We start from the raw sequence: 17,499 nt of genomic DNA, 5'->3' as shown, positions 1-17,499 counted from the left end.
TTTCAAGTTAGTTTTTAAGTCATAAAAAGTGTGTTTTATATCAAAATTAAGTATGAAAATAATGATTTTTAGACCGTTATTAATAATAACTAATTGTTGAATGTTATTTTGAACCTTTTGGTACATTAAAATATTACACAACATGAATGTATATATGAATGTATATATGTTATCACATAATATTTGTTGGTGTGACATTTTTTTAATAATAACATAATTAAGATCTTTAAAATATTAGTTGATAACGTACTTTAGAAAAATAAATTGATAAATATACTAAAAAGTTTTTTAAAGATGCTATAAAAATTCAAATATAAAGTAAAACCATATTCTATATTCTCTGCATTAAATAAAGTTAATTTTTATTAACATATTACATATTCTGTTTTTATTAACTATAATATAAAACAACCTTCTAAAAAATGCAAAGACAGAAACGGAGAAGAGAAGGAAAGGGACGGCGTCGTTTCCAAGAGTCCCAAAAGGAGTTCATAAATAAATTTCGCAAGAAACCAGATAGAAGAAGAAAGAAGAGAAACACAAAGCTCGATTCGCAGCAATGGAGGAGCTACTCGTAGCGGTACTCTCAATGTTTCTCGTCGTAGCTTTGATCCCACTCTACCTATGGAAACGCCGTCAGGATTCTCAGCCTCCACCTCACCACGACGAACCTCCCCAGGTTTGCACCTTCTTTCAACTCCATCACTCTTCCTCATTTCGCTACCATAACCCTAATCGCTTCTCTTTTAAATTCATAACCGGATTTTTTTATCATTGATAATCAATCGACAGGCTCCGCGGAGAGAAGCCGTTGTGCGCACCACTGCCACTCGTCGTATGCGTCGCCGGCCTGCTGCGTCTGGAGCTAGCACGTCGGCAGATCCGCCTGCGACGGTAGAAGGTTTCTCGTCTTCCTCTTTTGTTGCTTTTTTTAGTTTAATTGGTTATGTCTATGTAAAACGCAATAATTTCTTGGTGAATGAAAATGTGAATCAGAGATGTTACTTCTTCATAAATCCGAGATAAGTTGTTTTATGCTAAGAGAATATTTGGGTAAACTTTGAAGCAAAAAACAAAAATAAATTTATCTTTTAGGAAATTAATATAAAAGAGTTTTCATGAGCTTATGTATGTAAAGCAAAATTTAAGTTAGGGAGGAGTTCGTTCCATATTTTTCTTCGTATTTTCTGGTCTTTCTATGAGTGCTCGTAAAGAAATTTGTTCAAAATGAACACAAGGACGGTTGATGGATGTGAAATCATTGAAATCTGGTGATTTTTGTGGGTTTATGTTTTGCTATCTTGTTAGATGCATGTGTTATGTATTGTTAGTGTTTAGCTTCGAATGAGATATAGAGATAATTGTACCTGTGGAGTCAACTGTCTGACTTCTGATTTGTGTAGATAGATTTCTCAATAATTATAGGGAAGAAAAAGTAAATTAAATTAAACTTTTCTCATAAATTAAAATTAGATTATTGGCAGTTTTCTTTTTAGCTTACAAAATCTGATCTTTACGTTCATATAAGCTAAAATAATTTAAACTTACGCGAGAAACTTGTTCGTTTCCATTTTTATTTTCTTCTCTTATAATTGCATACTGAGAAGTTCATATGGAAGTACGATTGAACTGGTTGGTGAATGGAAGTATGCATGGAAATGGCTTCTTGAAACTGGGTTGCCATTTGGAGTTATGAACTCTGTTTGCGTGTAAACAGAATCTGATGGTGAGAGTGACGATGAAGCTGCTGGTGGAGGGTATTATGAGGCCAAAGCATCAAAGAAAAAGGAAACCAAAAGGCAAGAGAGGGAAGCACAGCGTCAGGTATTTTTTGTTTTGTTTTAGAAACTGGTACAATTAACTTTAGGGTAACTATATATGGACACCTAAAATCACAAATACTCCATTAACACCTATTATCTCTCTCCCAATCACGTCACCTATCATACCTACACTTCTCTCACTAGGTGTCAACTGGCATGGTGATGTTCGGCTATATTCCTTCGTTTTTTACTTGCGTATATTTTTAACTGGATTCTTGGTTTTTGCACCATAGCTTGTAGCCTTCTATACTAATTTACAAATGGACTATAACTTATCTTTGAATTTGATTTACCAAAAGGGGTGGTTTCTTGAAGTGAAAGATGATATCTGTATTTGAAGGTTTTTAGTAAAGGACACCTGACTCAATCCATTTAATATTATTATTATTAAAACTGTCCATTTTCTCTACACGTTTTGCTGTCTTCTGAGAAGAGATTGCTTCCTGCCTAAATGTGATTACTGTATAATTTTGTTAAAAAGCATGGTTATTTTGTTTTGACCTCTGTTGTTGTTTTTCCCATGCAGTGTGCATGGCTACTGTCTCTAGTTTTTATTTAGTTCTAAGACTAATACTTAAACTGTTGAGTGTTGGATTCAAGGGTTTGTAGAATACAGAAGAGAATTTGTACTCAGATAGGGGTGTTGAGTGTTTAATTCAAGACAGCTCGTCTTCCCCACATATCCTGGGCATTGTTATGTATTTTTGAATTTCTATGCCATGTTTCACTTTTTTGAAGGATTTATCTATGTTTTGTTAAAATTTAAATAGTTGTATTTTTATCTTTCTTCTTGGAAGGCTGATGAAGCTGCACGAGAGTCAAAGCAGGCAAAACAAGATCGTTATTCAGAAATGCGGAGGTTGAAGGATGAGGAGCGTGAGGCACAAGAGCGTATGTTGGTGAGTTCATTACCTTATTCTTCTTTGATTTTAGTATAGACTTTCTTATGGTTTATTAAGTTGCAAAGCACATGCTCTGTCATGGTTCTTGTAGGAAGAGGAAGCGAAAGCTCAGAAAGCTAAGGAGGAGGAGGCTGCTGCATTGGAGTTTGAGAAGTGGAAAGGTGAATTTTCAGTTGATGAGGAAGGTACCCTTGAAGAAGCGCAGGATAGTGCTGAAGACTTGCTAACCAATTTTGTTGAATATATAAAGGTTATTCTCCGTTGATTTCCTTGATTTCCCCTTATTAAATTTTTCATACTTTATTCTTGGGAAAAATAAAAATTAATAGCAATAATTTAGGATTATCATTGTCATCTTTGAAGAGATTTTATAGCCATACTAAATTAGACTTAATTGTGTAATCATTCAGAAGCACAAATGTGTTCCCTTAGAAGAACTTGCTGCAGAATTTAAATTGCGAACACAGGTATTCTTTCGAATTTTATTCCTTTAATTTAGTCAGCTTCTCTACACTGGCTGATCCCATGTCCCTATTTCTACTATTTCATGTGAGTGTGGCTAGTACTACACTACTGCACAATTATTAGTATTTTACTATTATATAAACCGCCAACAATTTCCCGCTCCCAAAAAAAATAAATAATAGGATGAAAGTATATTTACCTTGAGGTTACTTATTTATTTACTTTTATTTTTATTTTTATTTATTTTGTATTGGTAAGGAAGCTAGCTAAAACCCTGTGTTTAAGATAGATGATGCTACTCCAATCTTATATGATAGAAAAATAAGAGTTCTGGAGTGGAGAGATGGAGCAAGGGAAAGTGGAGATGTAAGGTAGAGTGAACAGTGCATTCTACTAATTACTAAATGGTGTTTGTTATACGTCATCTTCTTGTGAAGATGTGAATTAATGTTGCTACCTTTGTTAGCGGCTATGAAAATATTCCCTGGTATCTTTTTTTCCAGGAAATGTCTCTTGGAAATAATAACTACCTATTTCCATTACATTCTTCTTTCTTTCTCTCTCTCTCTCTCTCTCTCTCTCTCTCTCTCTCTCTTTCTCTCTCTCTCTCTCTCTCTCTCTCTCTCTTTTAATTCTTAAATACCAACCAAACATGTTAGCAGAAGTATCATTGCTGGGCATAATATTCTAAGGAATATGNCCTTTGTTAGCGGCTATGAAAATATTCCCTGGTATCTTTTTTTCCAGGAAATGTCTCTTGGAAATAATAACTACCTATTTCCATTACATTCTTCTCTCTCTCTCTCTCTCTCTCTCTCTCTCTCTTTCTCTCTCTCTCTCTCTCTCTCTCTCTCTCTCTCTCTTTTAATTCTTAAATACCAACCAAACATGTTAGCAGAAGTATCATTGCTGGGCATAATATTCTAAGGAATATGATTCCTAGGAATACAAAATTATACCGTGAAACAAATGGCCCTAAGAAGGGCTAAATATATGAGTGATCATATATTTCTATTCATCTAGGATATTAATGTTGGACAATCCTATTAGTTTTCTTTTGCCTTAGAGCTCAATTACAATTTACAATTAGCATCACTGGGCAGTGAGAGAAGATTGTTGGGTCCTAGTTTTCTTCGTTCTCTGTTCTTTATTACAAGCAGGTTTGTATATGAACCCATTTTCGTGAGATTTTGGACCCTAAATATATCTTTTCTTCTTTCTAGTCTAATCATACAACCTACAGCTGCTGATTTGAAAACATGAAACCCCTAATTCCCTGTCTCTCAACCAATAAGAATTACCTGACCCCTATAAATATATGGCATCCAAAAAGACAGCGGGTCAAACAAAACATCCTACTATTATTTGCAACTAAAATCCAGAAAAACTAAAGAAACAGACTTCCAAAAGAATATAAACTTCAACTGAAACTAAGTAAAGAACGAAAGATCGAGTTCCAATAGAATATAAATGCTAAACGTAAAGCAAAGATAGCAAAACACAAATAATCATCTAATCATCATCAAGGCCTCCATTCGATGGTTGCATCTCCTGACCCTCCTCATCTCCATATGATGTATTTCCTCATAGCAATATTGCAGTTAATGTAAAAAAAACAAGTAATTTTTATGGTTTTCATTAAAAATGTGTTGGGTAACAGGAACGTCTCATCAATTGTTATGACGGAGACAATCCCTTCGTTGCTCTAGGTGATGATGTAGAAGCCATCCAGGAGCACGATGACTTTGTTATTCAACACATTTTGAGTGAGAGCATAAAAATCACTCGTTTTATATTAATCGTAATATTATATTAATCATAAAACATCACATTTCTTAACACATGACAACAAATAAGTAAGACTACGAGGCAAAATAATACTCATGTTTCATAGTTATTGGAAAATTAAACAGCAGGGGCTCAATCAAGAAAAATTTCAAAATTGAGTACTCAATTGACCAAGAAAATTTATCAGGGACTCAATTGAACTCAATTGAAATATCTAGATTTATGAGGGACTTTGTTATCCAACACCTTTTGAGTGAGAGCATAAAAAATCACTCGTTTTATATTAATCATAAAACATCACATTTCTTAACACATGACAACAAATAAGTAACACTACGAGGCAAAATAATACTCATGTTTCCTAGTTATTGGAAAATTAAACAGCAGGGGCTCAATTAAGAAAAATTTCAAAATTGAATACTCAATTGACCAAGAAAATTTATGAGGGACTCAATTGAAAATGCCTAAATTTATGAGGGACTTGAAACTTAATTAAACCTTCCGGAAATTTTAGACTTGCAAACTGCACACAATAACTATTACTTTATTTGTATGTTTTCTAGAATTTGTAAAACAAGGATGCTACAAAGATTAGACAGCGGAGGAAGATCACAAAACAAAGTCCCTCATCAAGAGCGACATCTCTCAACATGCAATACAAAGGCCTAAGCCCCTATAGTGTTTGCTCCATCCATTTATATCTTATAATCTAACCATATCTCTACAATGTGAGATTTCTAACACACCCTCATGTCATGGATGGTCTTATAATAATTTGATAGTAGGAGATGTTGGAAGTCCCACATCGACTAAAGATAAGGCCATTTAAGTGTATATAAGTGAGTGCAAACCTCACTCTACAAGCTGGTTTTGTGGGGTTGAGTTAGGCTTAAACTCCACTTCTAACATGGTATCAGAGTCATGATTGAAGCCTATCCTAGTGATTTCTGTTGTCGTTGGGCATGTTATTCCACCCGCTATCGGACCACCCATTAAAAAGTCTAATCCCATGCTCAAGATGTATATACCTCGGTGTGAGGGGTGTGTGCTGAAAGTCCCACATCGATTAGAGATAATGCCATTTAAGTGTATATAAGTGGATGCAAACCTCATCCTACAAGTTGAGTTAGGTCTAAACTCCACTTCTAAAATGAGATATCTGACACTATATGTAGAACACCTTGATAGGGGATTAAATAGGGGATTAAAGGTATATGTAAGAAAGAATAAAAAAGGCGGGAAGTAAAGAAGTCAGTTAAGAGTTTGTTAGAAGATATGAGAGGCGGGATTAGGAATTATGATCCAGTGGGGGGAAGGTGAGGCTTCCTTGATAGCTGTGGGAACATTGTTTTCTTCCATTTACTAAATACAATCTGAGGTTATTCACTATGTCAGTTTGTTTGGTGAGTCTTTACTCATTTTCTTGACTTCTTGACTAAAGAAGTCCATCACACCTCCTGATAACTGTTGCAAATCCAGCATTGTCCAAATGACTGTCTTGACACACAAAAATAATGATAATTCAGATACATAGCTTCCTAAATTACTGTCTCAAGGCACATCATACAAACTGTCGTATCAGTAACCTTGTTATTTATACTAATTCCGGAACACAGTAATTTGGGTGCACTACAAGTAACAATCAATCAAAATGTGCCACTCCCCCTTGAATACAAATTCGTTTCATTATCAAATATTTTGCATTACAAACCACTCCATTTTGGATGAAGGTCCGTAAAATATTTCTTGTTCCCATTTCCAGGAGAAGAGAAAAGGGCCTTTAAGTTGAAGTATAGTTCCATTTGGCACTTTAGCTTTTTGTCATTTACTCTCTCTAAAATTTTATGGGTATTAGGCCAAGTGGTGATAGTTTCTATGTAATGAAGCCCTATATTTTACTTTCTTTTTTTAAGGATGAAAATTGTTATAGTTCGTACTTTCTGAGTGGTATTTTTTTCATTCACTGGCCTTCTTTTATTTTTTTTGTACCAATGCAGGAATGTATCAATCGTATCACATCCCTGGAAAGCATGGGTAAGGAGCTTGCTATTTAAATTGTCTTCCATCATAACAAGTATCTATTATCTTTCCCGTTTTTATTACTTAGATTTTTGTCTTTACATCACCTACACCCCCACTGGAACTCATATATATAGCCAATTTCCCATTTTCTATGGTAATTCATTGGCAAGGTTCAATGTGGAGGAAATATTAGACTCAATGGGGATTCCTCTTGTATATTTTAATTTATACCCCATTTTCACGAGTTACAGGTTGTCCATACTCATTAGTTGTCCTTATATTAAAACCTTCCTACAAAGAATGACCAACTTTCTTTTATTATTGTCAAATCAAAGGATAACGTGTGGGTTGTTGAACGAACAGTATTTTTTTTTCATTGTGCAATTAAGGTACGTGCATTTTATTGTGTCAAAGTTAGTGTTTGAGTTATCTGATAAAGTCACGAGGAAGGTTTGTTAAATAAGAAGAGAGATTCGCATTAATTTGTGTTTTCCAACTAGTTTCAACCAATAATTTAGAGTATAGGAATATCGTGTTAGAGAATGTGTTATATATCTTTTGAACATCGTCTTTACATGATTCCCTCTGTAGGCATTTGTATAGGAGGATTAAGTTTGTTTCGTGTTTCCAAAACATAACTTTTAAGTAGCATTTGATAAAAAGTCAGATTCTGATTTTTTCAAGAAGCTAGTTTTAGTCTCATTTTGAAAAAAAAAAAAAAAAACTGTAAATATGACTATTGTTTTGAAATAAAGTGTGTTTTTTATATAATTCTTATCCAAACAAAATATAACTTTTGGCTCTTTATAAAGTTTCCCAAAAAACTATTTTTGTTGCACTCGTATTACTTTTTTCAAGAGATTAAACAAATGGGCCTTAAATTATGTTCTTCCCCACTATTAATAAGTATTCTGTTGTTGTCTCTTTGTTTTTTTACTGGTTACAATAAAATTAAAATTATTATACGTTCAAATGTTATTGCCCTTTTTAAGGTTATGATACCTTACACACTGCCTTTCAGCTGCCAAGGTGGATGGGATATAATGAGTTATTTTTGTGCATCAGGTCGGCTTTCAGGTGTTATGGATGACAGAGGGAAATTTATTTACATCTCCCAAGAAGAGATGAAAGCAGTTGCTGATTATATTAAGCGGCAAGGGAGGGTCAGCATTTCTCACTTAGCAAGTAAATCAAACCAGTTCATTGATTTAGAGCCTAAAGTTCAGTACACTGACGACATTAATATTGGGGAGGAGATAACTGTCAACTGAGGTATTTTTTTACTTAATGAGTGTGGGGAAACTGGTTATGTACATAAGAAAAAAGCAGCAATGATCTGGTTAGCCTAGGGTTTGATTACATGACTTTGAACAGCTTTAGTATAACGGCAATTTCAGAGTTTTTTTTTTTTTCGTGCCGAAAGTAAACCATATAATATAGAAAGATCGTATTTCTAGAGGCAGATCTACGTGTCTGAAGATGAAATTCTCCCCAACTTTCGAAATTGTATTACATTTTGTTTGACTTTGTAACAATTTTAGCATTACCTGCAGACTCTCAACAATTTTAGCATCCTACTTTTAATCGTATTCAATTACTAATATTTAATTACTAAAAAAACCATCACATTCAATATAAAGAAAGAATCATTCAATATAAAGAAAGAATCAATAATTCAAAAAAAAAAAAATATAAATGTCATTAGAGTTATTCTAAATATAACTATAATATTATTTATACATATAAACAAGGTTTTATATCACTAATAGGAAATGTTACACCGTTACAAAAACATAATTTTATTTTTCAAAAACTGGAATAGACAAGAAAACAAATGGTTTAACTTTAAGTTTTAGTATTATTTTTTTTTTTGCATGGGATCTATAATAACATTTTTATTTATTCATATTATTAACGTGATTCAAATAGAGATAAAAAAAAAGGTAATTTAATGTATCAAAATATTTGATTTAAAATATTTGTAATTTGCTAATTTATCAACCACATAGGTTAAACATATAACATATACATATATTCATATAATTAATCGATACTAAATTTAATTATTTAGATATATGTTTTTGACACAAGCTTCAATATAAGTGTGTACTTATAGTGATATTTATACTCAAGTTATAAATAAAAATGTTTCATATATATAAGGTTAGTCTTCATCAACCTAGGACTAACTATTCAATGATTAGAACTTTTTGTCACTTTTACCATATAATTCATTTTATTCTATTTAAACACGAATTGTTATTAGAGTTTATTACCTCATTTTTTATCTCTCATATGTCAATGCATATACTAAATTTTACCACATCACATAATTTATCTTTGAAATTCTTTCAACATCTCAAATCTTATTCTTCATTCATATAAACATCATACATATTAAACATACATAAGCACCATAATCAACTTGAACAAGTCCGAAAATTTAGAAAAAGTCAGAAAATTTAGAAAAAGTCATAAAATACACATTGACACTCAAAAGTGACGTTCAGTATCAGACCTTTTACAAAGGGTGGTGCTCAGCGACAGGTCCTACCGTTCAACACCATTCCTCTCACAAAAAGTCGCACTCAACGACATGCATCTTCCGTTCAGTGAAAAAAAGTTAGCTTGTTTCAAACATACAGTGAAAAAGGGCACACCAATAGCGCTCAATCGCATATCAGAAAACAATTAACTCAATTATGTGATTTGGGGAGCCAAAGGCCAGTTTAAATAACAAAATTGTTATTCCTGACTTAATGTTTGGTTCAAAAACAGTTTTCAATCTCAAAGTGAATATCAACTTGCTCAAATGGTTAGATCTTTAGTTTCTCAACTTAACACCTACTAAAACAATATAAAATAATACGCAATCAATGCAACACATTAAGATTACTGAGCAATTCAACCACAAATATCATAATTATTAAACCTCACACAGATCAAACATGCAACTTCACAATCTATAAACATAAAAACTTTTAAAATAAGATAGTTAGCTCCCTTACATGATAGATGACCAAACAAATCTAGAGGTTCTAAAACAACTCAAAAAGCATAGGAAACTCTATCTGCTCCTACGAATAATAGAAACATGATCATGCATGGTGCACTATTATGACTACTAATTAGTAGATAGTCTTATAGAATTCTCAAACATCACATGAAACCCCAAATACTTCACATGCAAAGGAAGACAATATAGACTAAAGAGAATAGCAGAAAACCAACTTACTTTATTTGAGAAACTAATCGGATAAAGTTGAAAATCTCACCTCAAGAATTATTCTAGCGGTATCCGATCTAAAAACAAATGACAGGTTATGAGAAGGCTTAGAGAGAAAGGAAAACTCTAGAGAAAGAGGGTTTTTAAAGAGATGATGAAACTTGCTTTTAAGAATTCTATTTATATTTTAAACTTTTATTATTAAAATAATTTAGTCTCATCAGTATAAACACATTATCAGTTTTAAAACATAATTTTCTAAGTTCTTACACTTTCCCTAACAACATAAATTTTCGACCTTGAAATTGGACTTACTAAGGAACAGATGTTGGTATGACTTTATCATATACTCCTCTATCTTCCATGTAGAGTCATTAGTCCTTCTGTCCTAAAAAACTTTGACTAGACTAATGGTATTTCCTCTAAGTTACTTCGCGTGACAATCCTTTATTCCAATAGGCTACACCTCCATTAAGAAATCTTCTCTAACATGAACATCTTTCACTTCAAGCACATGGGAAAGATCAGACATATACTTCCTTAGCTGTGAGATGTGAAACACTGAATTAAGATTGACCAACTTAGGCGACATGACAATCTCATAAGCCACTGGTCCAATTCGTCTAAAAATCTTATATGAACCAATAAACTTAGGATAAATCTTTCTTGAACGAATAACCCTTCCTACACTAGTGGTTGAAGTTACCCGTAAGAAAACATGACCCCCAACTGTAAACTCCAATAGTCTTCTCCTTCGATCAACGTAAGACTTCTGCTTACTTTGTGAGGTTTTAATCCTCTCTTGCATAAAATTCACTATCTCTATGGTTTTCTATAACAACTTAAGTCCTACAACACAACTTCACCATCCTGGTACTAGCATAAGGGAGTTATACAACACCTACCATATAGAGCCTCATAGGATGTCATACCTATACTCGCCTGAAAGTTGTTCTTGTTTGTGAAATCCACTAAAGGTAGCACTTCATCCTAATTCCCCAGATGATCCAAAACACAGGTCCTTAACAAATTTTTCAAATATTGAATTATCCTCTCTAATTGACCATCTATATGAGGATGATGGCCAAAATTCATTTTTAACATGCTACCCATAGCTTCTAGTAGAGTTTGCTAAAACCTAAAGGTGAATTGTGAATCTCTATCTAACACAATACTCGACGACACCGTGTAACCTTATTATCTTTGTTATGTACAACTATGCTAGCTTCACCATAGACATCCTCTGATTCACTATTAAGAAATGAACATTCTTCGTCAATCAGTCCACTATGACCTAGACAACATCATGACCTTTCACCGCTCTTAGTAAATGAGTAGCAAAATTCATATAAATTTTATTGTGATAAGAGCTTTTGTTTGCACTATTGTTGTATCTAAAGTGTGCATAATGGTGTAATGATAGGATAAACTCTTCCAAGCTATATGACTCAAACCAAGGAGAGACTCCCAAATGGGTGATGGTTTGCAAAAGCTTGATGGTGGTAGAAATATGATGTGCATGTGGTGGTTTTGACGTGATAAAATAATAACCTCTTCCAAGCTATATGACTCGAGCAAGGGGGAGAGACTATGGTGGTGCTTAAGTGTTTTCAAGAGAGTTTAGTCAACTCTTAAATAAAAAGTGGTTAGAAGAAACCTAAAAGGGGTGTTCTAGCCTTGGTAACCTAAGTTAATTAATATGACACAAATTTAACACATAACAACACTCAATTCAAAGGTGATTTTTACATGGAGAGACATATTTATTTATAGCCTAAGGTAACCCTAATGGTAGACTTGTCAATTTGGTTTCCTTTACATAATTTGGTCCTGACCTACATGGACGAGACCCGAAAAACTTACATGGCCAAAAAGTCCTTCATTGAAAAAGCTCACAGGACCAAAATATCCACGAAAACTTTGTGGGCTAGAGTCAACCCATGAGTCATTTTTTTTAGAAAAAAAATATTCAAATAAGAAAAAAATGTAATTAACTTCTGATCTGTCACAAATATAAATACTTTTAATTTGTCAAAGAGTTATATACAAACATTTTAATCAGATTAACATAAAAAAAGATGTTTCAATAAACATGCTTGTTTCCTTATATAAGAAAATTACACACCAAAATAGAACGTTAAAATCCTTGACTACATATATTTAATTTTTCTTGAGCGGCTAAACATATTTTTAAAGTAAACATATTTTTAAAGTATATAAGATAATCATTTAATTTTGCTGTGTGAAAAATTCATCTAGATCTGAATTAAAACTAAATAAAAAGTGTCAATTTAAAAGTTTAAAATAATAAATTTTTTAATACTAAGTCTACGGATTTTTTTTATTTGATGCTATTTATTTATTTTTTCTTTTCAATGTATGATTTAAATTTACACTTACCAATTATTTATTTCTCTTTAATAATCAATATATATATATATATATATATATATATATATATATATATATATAATATTCAGTAATTAAAAAAATAGTGTGAATTTTATTAGAATAAATCCAATTTTCTCACATTTTCCTTATACTCGATGTTTTTTATGGGGTTAAATATGTTTTTAGTCCTTGTACTTTGAGACGATTTTGGTTTTAGTCTCTCTTTCAAACTAAGGTACAATTTAGTCCTTCAACTTTAGAAAACTCTGGTTTTAGTCTTTTTCCCAAAGTTTTATAACTTTATTTGTTGTTTCAAGCACGTTTCTCAGTTAACATTGAAGCAAAAACATGTCAAACAGGGTGAACAATCTAAATGTTGTAATGAAACGCGTTTGAAACAGCAAATAAAATTAAAAAAAATTGGTAAAAAGGACTAAAACCAGAGTTTTCTAAAGTTGAAGGACTAGATTGTACCTTAGTTTGAAAGAGGGACTAAAACCAAAATCGCCCCAAAATATAGGGACTAAAAACATATTTAACCCTTTTTTATGTCGTGTTTGAGACTTTATCACAATGTTCTATATATTGTTTTCTTAAATTGTATAAGTTTTTTCTTTTGAGAAATTCATAAAATTAATAAATATATTACAATCAATAATTATATTAAGTTGCATATTATATATTTTATTTAATAACATAATATTAAGTATGATATAAAAATATTGATTTAAATATAATAAAATTACAACATTTTAGACTTTTTAATAAAATATATAATTTTATATGTGTATATAATAATATTGTTTATAAGAATTACATAAAGTCTTTGACTAAACTCACCAAAACTCTAACCTTAATCTATTTGAAAAGGGAGTCTAGAGTCTGAGACTTTTTTTTTTTCCCTCACTTTAGAGTGTTCCTAAAATGAGACTTTTTCAAGGACATGTTAAGATTGACTCATGCCATGATTCATGGATCAAGTTAACAATTCTACCTAAAGTTTCACAGAAAGTGAGAAGCAAAACCTTAATCCTACAAACTTAGAAAACAAGAAATAAATCATCTTCATTAGGAGTATAATACATAACAACTAATACTAAACCGGTGTGGCTACAAGAACAGATTGGACCTATGGAGGTTGGTGGATTTGAAATTTTATCAACTCTACATTTTTTCCGTGCAAACTTACATGTCGGACTACGCAGGTCATCCCAGTTTGTCTGTTTAAGGAGCCATTGTTACAAGTTTTAGTATCATTAGTGATTACAATTCCTTTAAGTTGTATTTAGTGTACAAATAAATAAATGCATGAAAAAATAGACTATTTTTGTCTCCATAAAATTTATTTAGATAATTTTTATAAGTATTATGAAACGTTGAAAATGGTTGCTCACTACAAGAAAAATGCTAATTATATACGGATCATTATATACGGATTTTCATCCGTATGTAACAAGGATGTTACATACAGATTTTATATACGGATGCGTTACATACGGAAAATCTCTATATAATGAAGGAAGAAATTTACATACGAAATATCCGTATATAATATCAGTGGATAAGGTTGGCACGAGATGGCATAAACTTTATCAAGAATGGATCCGTATAAAAGGTCGTATATAAGCTGAACAAAATATTTACACACTAATTCTATATACTGACATGGAGGTAATTAATAATAAAATAATAAAAGTTAATAATATTTTGATGAAGACTATGGTGTCATTTGTTTCCCTTCCTCCCTAGACCAAAAAGTTTCTCCCCTTCTCGAGCCCTAGGTATTCGACCTTGCGAGCCCCGAATCCATCATTCTCCCTTACTCATTGCAACCATGATTCTCTCTGTCTGATTATGTAGTGTAGAGCGGGAAGGTAGATCGGGAGACTTTCAAGGATGGTTGGGAGACCTGCAAGGATGATCGAGAGAGGATGCAGAAGGAGCGACCCATGGAGGCTGGTGGATCCAGGTAAGAAATAGTGCTATGTAGTGTAGAGCGAGAAGGCTTCAAGGGTGATCGAGAGACCCTCAGGGATGATCGGGAGAGGATGCGGAAGGAACGACCCATGAAGGCTGGAGGGTCCAGGTAAGAAGGTAGTGCGGAAATGGAAAGAGCGAAAATTAAGGGCACTTTATTAACGGCCATTAATGACGCGAATCTTGCGAGTAACGTAAAAGTAACGGTTACAGAAGACAATTTCTATAAATATAGGAAGCTTACTCAGGTATGACATTTTTTTTCCTGATTACTTTACATACATACTGAGGCGACCCTGCTGACTTGAGTGTCGGAGTGCTAACGTGCAAGTTGTCGCCGTTCGGGAAGAGACGAAGACTGCGTTCTGGAGGCAGAGGGGGAGGTTGTGTCTAACCTTGTGCCCTTTTCTCAGGAACATTTGGCGCCCACCGTGGGGCCCGAGGATCTTAACACAACCCAAAAAGCGACCACGATGGCAGGAGAGGTCCCGTTGCAGCTACTTCAGGAGATGCAGAGGCAGATGCAGGAGATGCGGGCAGAGATGGCAGCAATGAGGGCAGAGCGGGGTGAGGGGAGAGGTGGACCTTCGGTACAGTCTGTGAACGTGGAAACTATCAATTCTAGGAGTGATGACAACCAACCTACGGTCCAGGGGAATGCGGGGAATAATGCTGGGTCAGGGAGAGGGGTTGGAAGAGGAAACAACAGAGGTGGAGGAAGAAACAGGGGAGGCAGGGGTAATGGGAGAGGAAGGGGACGAGGTGAGGGAAGAGGAGTGGGAATAAATGAGAACGAAAACGAGGGAGAGCATGAGGTGAGAAATCATGGGGAAAGTGATGGGGACGAGCGGGGAAACGGGACGGAGGAGTATAACTGTCGACGTGTGGGGGAAATACCCGATCAGGCCGAGGGACTGCAGCCTTTCACTACAAGGGTGATGAGGGCAACCATACCAGAGAATAAGGTATTGCCGTCAATGGAAAGGTATGAACCTTTGACTAATCCGGTGAAGCATCTTCGTTCATTTGTCGATGCTATGGCGGTCTATTTGGCGAACAAGTTGGTTTGGTGCAGGGTCTTTTCCTTGTCACTAAAAGGGGAGGCGTTGGATTGGTTCCACTCCTTGTTGCCACGTTCCATAGATGGGTTTGCCACACTGAGACAACTCTTCAGTCAACAATATGTGTCCAATCGAACTCCGGGCGTAACTTACAATGCCCTAGTAAGGTTGAGGCAAGGGAGGGATGAACCTCTCAAAACATTCATGGATCGGTTCAACCGAACCGCCCGACAGGTGCGGAATGCGGATCAGAGAATGATAGTGAGTGCCCTAACAACCGCTTTGCAGCCAGGACCTTTTGTAGATTACCTCTACGCAGAAGAACCTCAAACAATGGATGAATTGCATAATCGTTTAGCCAGTTTCATCCGCATTGAGGAAGGAAGATCACACCAAAGGAGTAGAGAAGAAGGGGAATCCGCAAGTAGGATGACAAAAGATAGGAGGGGAGAGAGAAGGGGGTTTGGAAGAGTAGAGAGGGGGAACGGATTAAAAAGGGAGGGGCGACTTAACATACCCCAATACGTTCATCACACGCCTTTGAATGCTCCCCGGGCCAGAGTGATGGAAGAGGCGTTGAGGGCTGATCTGCTGGCGGTGGTCAGGGCGCCTACCCCTTCGGGAGCTGATGAAAGCAAGTACTGCTGCTATCATCATAATAGGGGGCACACTACGGAGGATTGCACAACCCTCAAAGACAAGTTGGAAAGTTTGGTACAACAAGGCCATTTGCGACAATTCGTTCAAAGGGGAAGACCCGTTGGAGAAGGTCGCGGGAATGTAAACACCCCCCGACGGGGGCAGGACGGGGAAAAGAGAGGCCCTCGAAGCCGGAGCAGAAGCCGGGAACGAACGGTGAGGGGGGTCATAAACACGATATCAGGAGGATTTGCCGATGGAGGGCCAACGGTGGCGGCCCGTAAGAGGCATTTGAGGGGTTTGCACCATGTCAACCAGGCGAGGATAACGAGAAAATCAATGCCGGTGATTTCATTCTCAGATGCTGATTTTCACGCTGTGGACCCTGACCAAGACGACCCAATGGTGATCACGACAATGGTTGCTTGGTACCAAATAGGAAAAACTTTGATTGATCAAGGAAGCTCAACCAATATCTTATATTGGAAAACATTTCAGCAGATGGACATATCGGAGGAAGCTGTCATGCCTTTTCATGAGCAGATTGTGGGGTTTGCTGGCGAACGGGTAGATACCAAAGGCTATATCGACCTCGAGGTCAGCTTGGGGTTGGAAAAAAGAGTTTTGTGTGGAAGCTAGTGTGCAGGTTCGGTTTGCCAAAGACAATTGTGACTGATAATGGAAGGCAGTTCATAGACAAGAAGTTGGTAGCCTTCTATAGGGAATTGGGGATTACCCTGGTCACCAGTTCGGTAGAACATCCCCAAACGAACGGCCAAGCTGAAGCTGCTAACAAGATTATCCTGCAGGAATTGAAGAAGATATTGGGAGAAGCAAAGGGGCGATGGGTGGAGGAAATAGATCAGATACTCTGGGGGTATTGGTGTTCGCCGCATAGTTCAACCGGAGAGTCACCCTTCAATTTAACTTATGGGAGTGACGCTATGTTATTGGTATAGGTCGGTAGTCCTACCGTTCGGCGTATACTGAATGAATCAGACTTGAAGAATGAGCAAATAAGAGCCAACCTGGATGGCCTAGAGGAATGACGGGCTATTGCTGCGGTGAGAAACGAGGCGTACAAGAGGCTGGTGGCTAGGAGGTATAACTCAAAGGTACGACATAGACAGTTCACAAAAGGCGATCTAGTATGGCGAAAGACAACAGAGGCTAGGAAGAAGGCAAACGAAGGGAAACTTGCGGCC

The 17,499-nt window shown here is 35.3% G+C and overlaps 2 protein-coding genes across 2 annotated transcripts; both read left to right on the top strand.

The window, feature by feature from the left end:
• The first annotated feature begins 464 nt into the window (after positions 1-464).
• On the top strand, positions 465-8,572 carry LOC106778609 (DDRGK domain-containing protein 1). The gene is made up of 8 exons (XM_014666585.2): positions 465-679; positions 793-901; positions 1,718-1,824; positions 2,621-2,722; positions 2,817-2,975; positions 3,136-3,192; positions 6,976-7,012; positions 8,066-8,572. Exons 1-8 carry the CDS (start codon positions 560-562, stop codon positions 8,269-8,271), a joined length of 897 nt encoding a protein of 298 aa, XP_014522071.1. The 5' UTR covers positions 465-559; the 3' UTR covers positions 8,272-8,572.
• A 5,710-nt stretch (positions 8,573-14,282) lies between these two features.
• Positions 14,283-17,253, top strand: LOC106778524. The gene is made up of 4 exons (XM_014666496.1): positions 14,283-14,288; positions 14,483-14,586; positions 14,926-16,891; positions 16,957-17,253. Exons 1-4 carry the CDS (start codon positions 14,283-14,285, stop codon positions 17,251-17,253), a joined length of 2,373 nt encoding a protein of 790 aa, XP_014521982.1.
• Positions 17,254-17,499: the final 246 nt, after the last annotated feature.

This window comes from Vigna radiata, unplaced genomic scaffold (genome assembly GCF_000741045.1).
Source record: "Vigna radiata var. radiata cultivar VC1973A unplaced genomic scaffold, Vradiata_ver6 scaffold_23, whole genome shotgun sequence".
Taxonomy (NCBI): Eukaryota; Viridiplantae; Streptophyta; class Magnoliopsida; order Fabales; family Fabaceae; genus Vigna; species Vigna radiata.
Note: the sequence above shows the minus strand (reverse complement) of the source record. Positions and strands in the feature narration are given on the sequence as shown.